Below are 12,770 nucleotides of genomic sequence, written 5' to 3' on the forward strand. Positions count from 1 at the left end.
TTGAAAAGTAATCAAAAAGTATTCAAATGTAATCAGTTACATTACTTTAATAAAGTAATTGAAATAATTACACTACTATTACATTTTAAATAGGGTAACTTGTAATCTGTAACCTATTACATTTCCAAAGTAACCTTCCCAACACTGTTTGGAACAGGGTAAGAATCATATCCTTTCTGCTTTTACGGTCATCCGCCATCATGAAGGCTGTTTTCCCGCATATGTGCAATGTCTCCAACCTTACTGACCAATGCTTTGAACCAAACGCAAAAAGTTTCTATGCTCACAAAATATAACTTTCAAATGGTGTGATACATGTCATGTAAATGTAAAAAAAGAAAAAAGGCAGGCATTTATTTTATGAATATTTGGTTGAATTTAACCAACAGAGCGAGTTAAGTTTAGTGCTTTCAAGTCGAAATGTTTTTGAGCTGGATTGCACACTGAGATGTGTGCTTTATTTACTCGTTTCCATCATTTACTGGTTGGCAGTTTTGTGCTTTTTGGAATGACTCTTTTTCTCCAGTGGGTGAAAGCAGACCTCGTGTGAAACTTTTGTAACTGATTAGTATAATAAATATATTCTAACTGTCTAAACCTCCAAATGTTATTGTGTGAGAGTTAAAGTACAAGTTGCATCACCATATCTGACATTCCCTGGAATGCAATAACCAGAAGAAAGCATTTTGTTTCTTGCATTTCAGTCTTTATTTACTGAACATCCACAGAGGTGGCAGTAAGTTCAAAGGGTTGTTTAGGAGATGAGACATGATCGAAAAGGAACAGCAAAGCAGCCTGAATGCAGTAAAGAGCTGCCGCTGACCCTCGGCCTCAGGTCAGGCACCACAGAGTGTCTGTTTTCAAGCCTTCCCGTCATCAACATGCCAGTCTCCAACCGACCCCTTGACAGCCTCCGGAAGGAGCAGTCTGAGAATCCTTTTACTTCAATTTCATACTGTTCAAATTCTTGTAACAATAATCCAATTCACAAAGGTTTGCATTTTTTTTTACTTTGCCATGTTATCTTGCCGTTACAGGGTTTCTTTGAGTCTGAAAAAGTCTTACTTCACCCCTTCCACAAATTAAGGCCTTAAAAGGTCTTAAATCGCAGTAGAAAGTCTTAAATTCATAAAGTAATGGGATTAAATTTTGCATGCACTTGAAAAAGATATTTGTTCATTTAAATCATAAATTCACTTTGATCAAAAACAAAACTTCTTTTGTCCACTCGCTTTTCTATACATCCTGATTTAAGAATCTTTAGACATCTTTAGACTTTTGCACTGTAAAACAAGAAATACTGAGGCTCCCTAGACATTAAGAGTTAGAGAACATTGACATAATGTCCTTACATGTTCTTGAACTGTTTTTAAAAGGTCTTAAAAAGTCTTAAATTTACCTTCATAAAACCTGCAGCAACCCTGTGTTAACTAGTTTAACACAGTTTATGCTGGAGAGACGGATGAATGTACAATTAAATCCACTATTTCAAAGTTAATCAGCCTTTTGAACAAGCTGACGGAAGTATTTCAAGATGTCTGCCCTAACTTCAGAAACGTTCACTCTGGGAAACCACCTCATTACAGGTCTGCCGTCTGGACCCACCAGAAACTTCTCAAAGTTCCACTTGATGTCATTGACTTTGAGAGGTTCCCAAAACAATCTGTTGGTGGGGTTACCGAAGCTGTCTCCCACAGGTGGGCAAGCATTCTGAAAGAGAAAGAGCTCTTAAAAATAAAGGTTCTTTATCTTTAGATCTCAGATTGAGAAAAGTAGTCCCCAAAAGTATTTGGAGTTTTATTGCAAAATATTAAAATAAGAGGCATTTATTTGAAAGAAACACAGAAAAAAAAAAATGAAACCATTTTCACACAGAAATTGCTAGTAAATTTCACAAATTATTACAAAGAAACATGGGATCGAATGTGAAATTTTGAAGTAGAAAGACTGAAATATTTTCTTGTAAAATGTACTCAAATAATCAGTTTTTTTTTTTACAGCTTCAAAAAGTGAACATAAGTGCACTTAAGTTAACATAAAACAACAGCTATACTGTTTTTTCATGTTTGTAGATGACACTTGGTTTGATATCATTTTATATTTTCTGTTGTATTCATTGATTTCTATGATATCAATTTGTTCGAATGGGATGACATGTAGATATCTTAAGTGTCATTTAAGTTTTCTAATACTTTTTGGGGCCTCTATATATTCCAAAATGGGTAAATAGTTTTAAATTTCAACAATTTCGTGTTAACGGACCATTTTTTTCTTGAAAGCTTGATCCTAAAAGGCTTTTCTTGCATAAGGTGTTGCAAGCAATTTCAGATTAAAAAAAATGCTTTATTAAGCAATGACCAACCTTTAAAATTGTGAAAAGAGCATGTTCATTGACTCCATTCACATCCACCTTCTCAAATAACTGGAAATTTGGAACAAATCCATTGCCTGGACGGACATACCTGTGAAGACAAAGAGAAATTTGTTTCATCAAGGGTCTGTCTACAAGGAAAACAAATAGAGACTTTAGAGAGTTATGGCCAGATAAGTGGCTTCAGATATCACTCCAGAAAAGAGCCTTTAGGTTCAAGATATATGATATGTGCAGTAATTTAAAGGGGATGATGGATGAGAAAGACAAGCTAATTGCACACTGTCTGATGCTCAGGTAGTTGTGGCTCATGAGTGATGGCCAGTAACCTCAAGGTTAAAATGCTCTTGAGAAGCCTTAAAAGACTGTGTCTTCTGATTAAACATGAACTCACTTTAATGCAGGAAGAATTTCATTATTTTTTCCAGGCTCTTGCATCCCAAATTGGTTGCATGGAAACCCGAGGATAGTGAATCCAACATCTCGGAACTCCTCTTGTAGTGCATTCAATTCTAAATAGCATATAAATCGCTCAGTCAATACAATTATCATGAACAGGTTTCATATTTGCTCTTCAGTCTTTGCTGTCATGAGGTGTCAAATATATATTTGCACATATTAATTTGCAAACGTAAGTAATGTTTGTACATACTAATATTTTTATATTTATATATATTTTTGTGTTAAGTGAAATAATTTGCATGCTTACCCACATACTGAAAGGTGAGTCCTCAGAAGGTGGCCACATTGACAATGAGGACATGCTTCCCAGCAAAATGGGAGAATGGGATGTACTGGGTCCCATTTATGGTTTTCGCACAATAGTTGTGTATAGTGTCGCCTACACCTGGGTTACAGACCTGAGACAGACAAATGTAAAATAATGCTGTACCACAGTTACAAAGTAGAGAAGCATGAAAAATGAACATGAAAAATATACCATGCAAAAATTTGGGTCGGCAAAATACTTTAAAAGAATAAAAATGCATACTCTTGAAAGGGCGCATTGAATTGAAAGACATTTATAATGTTACAAAATACTTTCATTTCAAATAAATCCTGTTCTTTTGACCTTTCTATTCCTCAAAGAATCCTGAAAGAATCTATCACGGTTTTCACAAAAATATTAAGGAGTACAACTGATTTCAACATTGATAATAATAAGAAATGTTTCTTGAACAAAAAAAATCAGCGTATTAGAATGATTCGACCAACCTCAAACTTTTGAACGGTAGTGAACATGAAATAAAAAGATTATTTAAACATTGCAGTGACCTTTGTATTCTCACTCAAAATTGTGAAATCCCAGGCATACCCTTTGTCACTGAGCAAGCTCATTTTCAAGAAAACGGGATGTGACTAATATAAGAGTAAAAAATGAATAAAACTGTAATATCATATAATAGCTCTATTTCTCAGAATAGAAATGTTTTAGGGTTATATCACCTTGAAGCTGTAGTAGTGGATTTACCCTGACCAGGCAAAGTAAATGTTTACCTTTCCTTGACTTTTGCTGTTTGGTTTTTGAAGTGCTTAAAAAAAAATCGGTTACAAAACAATCGGCTATTTTGCTGTATATATCCCTGGACATAAGATCTGAACACAATTCTTGTATTTTTTTTTACCCCATTTGTTTAATTATTTCCAGTCTCAGTTACTGTGGCAACCCACTGCTGCTGCTACTGCATGGTGAAAACAGTGTGCACAATCAAATCACACTGATTTATGGGCTACAACCTAAACGTCCTTACTGCATTGCGTTAAAAACATGCTTTAAAACAGAGATTATACAAGATCATTTGATGTTTCATACCAGTTTGTTTCTATATTTACTTCAGTGTAACATGCAAATACTTGGATGTTGTTTACTCAGACTATTGCTTTAATAAAAAGCAATGCCTTTACGTTAATTCAATAAAAATGTGCATTTGTACCTTACTCTCATGTTTTCTATTGCTGGTTTAAAGATTTATCCAACTGAGCAATCCAGTGTTACCAAAATAGCATATTTTAAAGACTAAAAACTGCATGATAAGTATATGTCTTAACATCTTACCTGGATATTGGATAGTCCACTAACATTGTGTAGAAGACCCACCAAGACCAGAGCAGAGATCCAGGGATTCTTCTGGTTCCCCATGAGGGTGACGTGTGGCCCCTGCAGGCTGTCTGTGTGCAGTCTGAATGAAGCGTGGCTGAGCTGGATGAAAAACACTGGAGAAGAGTGACGCAGACAAGCCAATAATATCCAGCCTCATCCCACATATTGACATAGTGAATGCATCCATGACCTGTTTTTTTTACAGTTCTAACCTAAGATTTAGTTGTAATCTAGTTTGAAATGAATGTATTTGTCATTTTATTAAAATAACTATTGTAATGAGGCTTAAAACCCCCCACTAATCTGTTATTCGCTTGATAGTGGTGAAACAGTTGACAGTTATTTTTGTCACCAGTCTTTCATCAGCTCGTCTGCAACACTGATATCACAAAAATCCTGTTACATGCATGCAAACAAACTTCAGGTTTGCATTCACTGTAAAAAATGACCTTTTGAAGTTGTAAATAAAGCTTGTTGGAGTATGTTTTACAAGAAAATTATATTCAGTCTTTCTACTTAACACTGCACAGAGGATAAACCTAAAAATGTTTGATCTTGGATTTTGAATTGGACGTTCTTCCTTCCAAGGTGCCAAAATGAGGCCTTTTCTAATGCAACACAATGAAATAAAAATGACAAATTATTATTACTCACCTCGACTCGAGCCATGATTACTGTAGGTCCCTCTTCACAGACCCATAATTTTTTAAATGATATAAAGACCAGATCAAATCCTAGATTTGTATTTTACGTTGGCTTCCTTTGTTTTTCATAATAATTAATTCAATTAAATAATTTAATTATTTTTCTTTTACTAGCTCAGATGGTACTGCATAGCACTGCACCTGCACATACAGGTTGCTTTATATTCTATGCAGCAGCGGACGGCTTCAGATCATTTAATGTTAAGCTTCTATTAAGCTTAAGTATAGTTGAGTGGCAGCTTTCAGCTATTATTTGTCTAAATTATGAAAGCTGTCAGAGTAGCAAAACCACCAGGTGCTTTTATTTTAAACTTGGTTTTCTATCTATCTATCTATCTATCTATCTATCTATCTATCTATCTATCTATCTAATATAGATCTATCTATCTATCTAATATAGATAGATAGATAGATAGATAGATAGATCTATATATATATAATTTTATTGTTATTTTTACTAAGATATAATAGAAACAATAGTGCAAATTATATATAAGGGCTGTGCAAAATCAAGCACAATAAGTGCAGAATAAATATTTTGGAAAAACTAGGTATTAAACATTTCACTATGTTAAACATGAATAATCCAAGAGGTTGCAGTGCAGTTGCTATGTCAACAGAAACAGGTGTTTGCCTCTGTTTGATTAAACTATTATAGTGTTTGCAGAACAAATGACTCACTCACTTGGTTGATTGGTTGGTGTATCTTTTGCACAACACAGACTTGACTTTATAATAAAAATGGACTATGCAGCAGCTGTTTCGTCTAAGATGTTCATTCTTGTGGAAGGGGGAAAAAAGGTAAATGCATAAAACATAGCTCAAACAGGCATCCTAATAAAACACATTATGACAGTTTGACTGAGAGGCAGTGGAGAAAAATACAAGCAATTGTACATACAAACATATTTTGGTTGTGTAAGAATAATGATTACATATGTGATGAGGACAGAAGAGAAGCTACAGGTTCAGTAAGACATCCACAGATGTTTGTGTATGAACAGCAGGGGCGCTGTTGACACAAAAGCGGCAAAGAAGGCGATCACGTACGATGACGTGTGATCGTTACATAGGCATAGTATGGCAAGCCAAGAGGTTCATATTTACGCTATAGATAAATCGCGTTTACATACAAACGCCATATTTAACGGCGTTTTAGTGTTTGTTAAAAGCGCCGCTTTTAACACCGTTCGGCTTGCCACAGGACGCCGTAAAAAACGCCTTCTGATTGCACAAAAGCACGCGTTATTTATGGCGTTTTCCATGTAGTATAATGAGCCACGCCCGCTGATTTCCACAGCCAGTAATATTGAACTGCTCTCACCCAATTAATGATGAACAGAACCAGACCAGACTAATTTACCACAGATCTCCAAAATCTGGGCTTGGAATATTTCTTTATTTGAGTGACTCGTTTGATTTAACAACAAATCTAAATACGAACAAAAAGAAATAAAGAGAAATGACAAACAGTTTGATTTTATTATTATTATCATCATCATCATCATCACTATTATTATTTCGTTCTGTCTGGCGGAAGATCAGCTGTGACTTGACGTGACCCATGACGATCAGTTGTGGCTTGACTTGGCCATCATCATCATCATCATCATCACTAGCTTTTATTATTTTGTTCTGTCAGAAGAACGGAAAAACGAAAATTAAGCTAGATTTTTCGTATTTTTTATTCGTGGATAAAAAATGAGTTTATGCATTTGTGCGTGAGCTGAAACGCCACCTTTCAACTCAGCGTGTCTTTACCGTCTGTCCAATCAAGCAGAATAATTTATTTTTGTTCGTATTTAGATTTGTTGTTAAATCAAACTTGAGTCACTCAAATAAAGAAATATTCCAAGCCCAGATTCGGTATTATTAAAAAATAACTGGTTTGATCTGATCATCTTAAACAAGTCATATCCTCTGGGTCTGAGCGCAGTTATTGGATAGCATATTGGAGAAGCTTCAGTAAAAATATTACAATACATTTAAAACAGTGTCGTTTTATAACTTCAGCAGCGTGCAGATGCTCGTTTATGTCAGGACTGCGGTGACAGCAGCGCGGACAATCGCTTAGCTCGCTCACATAATGTAATCTATAAAGGAAAATCATATTGTTTTTTATTATACTGTTTCATTGTTTGTAGGCAAAACGTATGCTAAAGACGTGGAATCGGCCTATGTTCAATGTTAGTAGAGATGAAAATATACAAAAAGTTACTTTGTACATCAATATTTCCTATCAGTTCACAGGCACTTCTTCCACTAAAACGATCTGTGGTAAATTAGTCTGGTCTGGTTCTGTTCATCATTAATTGGGTGAGAGCAGTTCAATGTTACTGGAGCGATATGGAAACGCTTTCTAGGGCGGCAACACTGGACTGTGACTGGAGCACTGATGGCAGGAAATGACGGTAGCTCTGGTAGTGATCCGGAAATGGAAGACGAATCGTGTAGCGGGAGTGCAGGAGGGAGTGAATGGTGGAAAGTAGTCAATCGGAAAAGAATACTACAAGGAAAACGCCGTAAATAACACGCACTTTTGTGCAATCAGAACGGCGTTTTTTTACGGCGTCCTGTGGCAGGCCGAACGGTGTTAAAAGCGGCGCTTTTTACAAATACTAAAACGCCATTAAATACGGCGTTTTTTACGGCGTCTGCTATCAGGACGGCGTATTTGACGGCGCTAATATTGTTTAAAACGCCGTCAAATACGGCGTTTTGTATGTAAACGCGATTTATCTATAGCGTAAATGTGAATCTCTTGGCTTGCCATAGCATAGGGCTGTTAGATTCTGAATTTTTTGGAATCGAGTCCGATTCCGATTTCTGGTTCTGGAATCGATTCCTCACTGTTGTTTTCGATGCTTGTTTATTTAGACTGAAGGAACCTAATCTCACCATGATGACTGCAGGATAAAGGTCATAGAAAGTATCCTTCTTATAATATAAAACATTATTTGTAAAAAAAATAAAAAGACAATAAATAAATTGTAATTGTATCTGCTTTGCCCGTGAAATTAGTCATAGCCCACAGCTCAGCAGGGACATGCGTTTATCGCATGAATTGAACAAGACATGAAGTGTCTAAAATGTGCACAGTTCAGCTGAATGATGAAGTTTACTTTGACTGCATGCTTTGCACAAAATGAACAAACTGTACACTGAAACTAAATAACCAGAACATTAAAGTGCCCCTATTATGCCTTTTCGAATATTACCTTGCATGCAGTGTGTCATGTAGCTGTATATGTGAACATAAACTATCTGCAAAGTTGTGAAGCCGACAGTGCACGATAAATAAAGTTATTGTCTATCAAAAAAAAAAAAGAGTCGGCCGGCAATCGCCTAAACGAGTCGTCAGGAATTCGAATCTTATTCTGTTACGGCTCTAGGTCACAAAGTAACACATTTGCATAATGTCTGCCCGTGTTGGGGAGTAGCTAGCTACAAGTAGCGGCTACATAACTACATTTTTCAGTAGGTTTACAGTAGCGACGCTACTTTTAAAACAGTGTAGCTTTTCCTGTAGCTAACTACTTTTGAGAGTAAATTTGTTTTATCACATCTTATAAATTACCACAGACTTGTTAACACTTGATACTTACCACTGAGAAACGTCCTGCTCCAGTCGTGCTTGCGAATCAGTCTCTTGTCAATCAGCAACTTGCGGTAGACCAATCCAGAGCCAAGCTCGCTACGGCTGTGGACCAATCACAAAGGACTGCGCCATCTGACCAATCACAGCAGCAGTGAGGGCGCACGGAAAGGAGGGGTTTAGAGAGACTGATTCTTTGAACTGCTTCGCACGAGTAGTTATGAATCATTTAGAAATGAGGTAAAATGACATTTGAGAAAACGAACGTGTTTTTTTACCTTGCATGCATGTAAACATGTTTTAGGAGACTCATAAAACAATATTAGCAACCTTAAAAACGGCATAATATGGGCACTATAGAGCTCGTGGTTTATCTGTCAATCAGATGCGCTCTCGGCCACTGATCTGTGCTCGTGACGTTTTCTTTTAGAATTATCATTGGCTGATAGAAATGTTTTAAAAAATAGTATTTTAGATGGAAATAAGATCAAGACCCTCGATCACGTCATGATCTATTCTGTCGTGCAGCCAGTTCTACCGTAAAATAACCTCGGAGTCGTTTTTTGAACTGATTCATTAAAACTCTATCCGAATCAGGAAACTAATCAGACTTCTAATCACTTTTAGCGAGCATGAGGGGGGCGAATGGTAATAAAAATAAAATATTTTGTTTATTTTCGTGAATTTAAATGTGTGCAGCCTTCCGTTTGAAATGCACCCATAGATAAGCTTTGTTGAACTGAAAAGGGCTCTGAATGAGGAATCGATTCCCCTTGATGGGATCCACCTTTGGAATCGACTCTCGATTCCTAACGCCTCGGAATCAATTCTATTTGGAATCGATTCCAAGCCCTACATAGGCAGCAGGAACTCAGTCAGAAATGGCGACGTTGCTGCAGCCAGAGAAAGTGCTTTATCTCGTCCGAGGCGAGAAAAAGATTCGCGTTCCGCTCTCTCAGCTGTATTTTTGCCGATATTGCAGTGAGCTGCGATCTTTGGAATGCGTGTCACATGAAGTAAGTAACGCGGTGTGTGACATTTAGTTGACACAATAGATGTTAGCCATGCTAAGAGCGAGCTAACAGGCTATTGACGACAGTAATGTACCCGCCTATCGGTCTAAGTGGAAGGAATTCTGGTTCTGTGATTGGCTAGTTTTTCCTTCTGTCATCAATTATACGGCAATAGCGCTATCCAATTGGCTGTGAAACCAGTCAGTTAACTTCTGCACCACCCACTTTTTTTTAGGGATTTGACAAGCTAAGCTAGTAGTATTCTGAATGAAATAAAAAATCTGCTGTTTTCGTTCGTTTCCGTTATGTCGATTAAAAGACGAATGAGGTTCCAAAATCAATGTGTTAATGCTTGCAGCAGCCATTCGTGTTATTTTGAGGGCATAAACACTACCACACCCTGTAGAGACAGCTTGGGCTATTTTTATTATTGTTTATTTATTTATTTTAACTAAAGCAATGTGTGAATTTTACCTCCGGCACAATGATTCAAGTTCCATGTAGCCGTTCTCTACTTTTCCAATACATTTTCTTTGAGCAAAAACACATTTGCTTGTCTAAAAATATTGTTTTGGTGTTATGCTCGTTATATAGGTCGATTCCCATTTCTGTCCCAGCTGTCTTGAGAACATGCCGTCAGCTGAGGCCAAGCTCAAGAAGAATAGGTAAACCACATCTGTGCTAAATATCTGACAGGCCTGTGAATGAATAACGGAAGAAATCTCAATCATCTAACATCATCTGTAATTTGACATTGACATTAACTAATTACATACTTGCCATATAGAATTTTTGGCACATTAAAACTGGCTGCACTTTTTCCTATTCAAGATTCAGTAATTTACATTTATTTAATGAACTGACTATGATAATATTATATCAGGTCAGATAGATTGTGTTTCCTCGTAATGATGTTAAATGCTCTGTGATCCACCGGTTTCAGGTGTGCCAATTGCTTTGACTGTCCATGCTGTATGCACACTCTCTCCACACGGGCCACCAACATCCCAGCACCACTGCCTGATGACCCAACCAAAACCACAATGAAGAAGGCCTACTACCTGGCCTGTGGATTTTGTCGCTGGACCTCAAGAGATGTAGGCATGGCTGACAAATCTGTGGGTGAGTTCTGGCACTTCCTGATGTGGACATATGTACCAATGTCAGTATTGGTTCATCAGTAAACCCAGTTGATTTGAACTATAATCTGTCCTATTTAATCCAAGATGGCTATTTTGGTTCAATTTTAATGGTTTAAAATCATTATTATGTTGTATTGATGTAGGTTAGTTTTACGCATATTATAAATATACATAAAAATCTTCTAATGTTCTGACCAGAAGTAATGTATTTGCTTACTGTAGTGTTATTGACAGCACTGTGAAATACTGTGAAAAGGGTCATAATTGTAGCTCATCATCACAGAATATGAATTTTAATAAGGATTTTGGGCCAATTATATTTCACTCTGGGCTGGAACATGACAGAAATAGAAGCAAGTGACCAAAAAATGTTGAAATTAACATAAGGACATTTTGCTTGTCGCTTTGTGCCTGGTTAGAACATTTTAATCTGCATGCACGTTGTAGTAAAACGTTGTTCTTTTTATATATTAGCCAGTGGAGGATGGCAGGAGCCTGAAAACCCTCATACTCAGAGGGTATGTCTAAAACAAGATCTCCTCTTATTAAATTAATATTACATTTTCCATCGAACTGTCTCAAGTAGTTGACAAATCACTTATTATCTCTAAATAGATCAACAAGCTGATTGAGTATTACCAGCAGCTGGCCCAGAGAGAGAAGCTGGAGAGAGACAGGAAGAAGCTGGCACGAAGACGGCCGTTCATGCCTCAGGCGTTCTCGGTAAACACTCACACCACCATGTCTAGAAACACCCTTCTAACCTAACATTTACTTTCCATTTAGTAAGCACTAAATGGGTGTGGTTTGTCTTGTCTAGAGTCTAAACTTGGGCAGTCTCTTGTCTAAAAACTTAAGTTACACTGAAGTACTGCTATTTTGTGTTGTAATGTTTTTTTAAAATTGTGAAAATGTGTAAAATTAAATCAATGTTTTGCACATTTTGTACAAAACTAAAATGTGCAATTTTTTTTTACATCTTTACTTAAAATTTGCATCAAAGCTGGCTAAGTTTACTAAACCTACCAGGATCTGAAATGTGACTACATAACATGTTTTTTCAATTGTTTGGTGTACATATACATTACAGTTTAAAAGTTAGGGGTTAGTAAGATTTATTTTTTTTTTAGCAAGGATGCATTAAATTGCTCAAAAGTAACCGTAAAGACATTTATTATGCTACAAATGATTTCTACAAAAAAAAATGATGTTCTGTTCATCAAAGAATCCTGAGAAGAAATGGTTTTCACAAAAATATTAAGCAGCCCAACGGTTCACCAAATCAGCATATTAGAATGATTTCCGAACGATCATGTGACACTGAAGACTGGAGTAATGATGCTGAAATTTTAGTTTTGCCATCACAGAAATAACTTGCATTTTAAAATATACTAAAATAGAAATCAGTTATTTTAAAATGTAAAATTATTTCACAATATTGATGTTTGTACTGTATTTGTGATCAAATAAATACAGCCTTGATGAGCATAAAAAGTTCAAAAATCTTACCAACCCCCAACTTTTGGACGGTAGTGTATTTGGAGAAATGAGGGCTTCAGATGGTTAATTTCTAACCCTGTAATACATGACTGGATACTGACAGCACTTTGAGCTGCATGTCTTATTTACTAATGCAATCCTTGTTTCCTTGTGCTTTAAACTGCCACTTTAATGTTTGCTTGAATGCATTTGTTTCACTTGATTCTGTCTCTCTCCTTTTCTTTGCTTGTGCACGCTGATATTTTTGGTTTTATACCCCTCTCCAGCAACACACAATTCACGTGGTGGTGAGTGGTATTTTTTTCCCCCCACAATTCTTATAGAAACACTAAGAAGGTCTTTCT

General features: G+C 36.4%; 1 protein-coding gene and 1 pseudogene across 1 annotated transcript in view; one reads left to right on the plus strand and one right to left on the minus strand.

Moving 5' to 3' along the window:
• Nucleotides 1-1,197: 1,197 nt before the first annotated feature.
• Nucleotides 1,198-5,948, minus strand: LOC107653315 (glutathione peroxidase 3-like; annotated as a pseudogene).
• Nucleotides 5,949-9,635: 3,687 nt separating this feature from the next.
• The window catches only part of dctn4 (dynactin 4), a 9,715-nt gene continuing 6,580 nt past the window's right edge, over nucleotides 9,636-12,770 (plus strand). The window contains exons 1-6 of the mRNA XM_016440000.1: nucleotides 9,636-9,787; nucleotides 10,379-10,449; nucleotides 10,728-10,906; nucleotides 11,401-11,444; nucleotides 11,542-11,649; nucleotides 12,693-12,713. Coding sequence (XP_016295486.1) covers nucleotides 9,653-9,787; nucleotides 10,379-10,449; nucleotides 10,728-10,906; nucleotides 11,401-11,444; nucleotides 11,542-11,649; nucleotides 12,693-12,713 — 558 coding nt within the window. The 5' untranslated portion in view covers nucleotides 9,636-9,652. The remainder of the gene's footprint in view (nucleotides 9,788-10,378; nucleotides 10,450-10,727; nucleotides 10,907-11,400; nucleotides 11,445-11,541; nucleotides 11,650-12,692; nucleotides 12,714-12,770) is intronic.

This window comes from Sinocyclocheilus anshuiensis, unplaced genomic scaffold (assembly GCF_001515605.1).
Source record: "Sinocyclocheilus anshuiensis isolate Anshui unplaced genomic scaffold, SAMN03320099.WGS_v1.1 scaffold103, whole genome shotgun sequence".
Lineage (NCBI taxonomy): Eukaryota > Metazoa > Chordata > Actinopteri > Cypriniformes > Cyprinidae > Sinocyclocheilus > Sinocyclocheilus anshuiensis.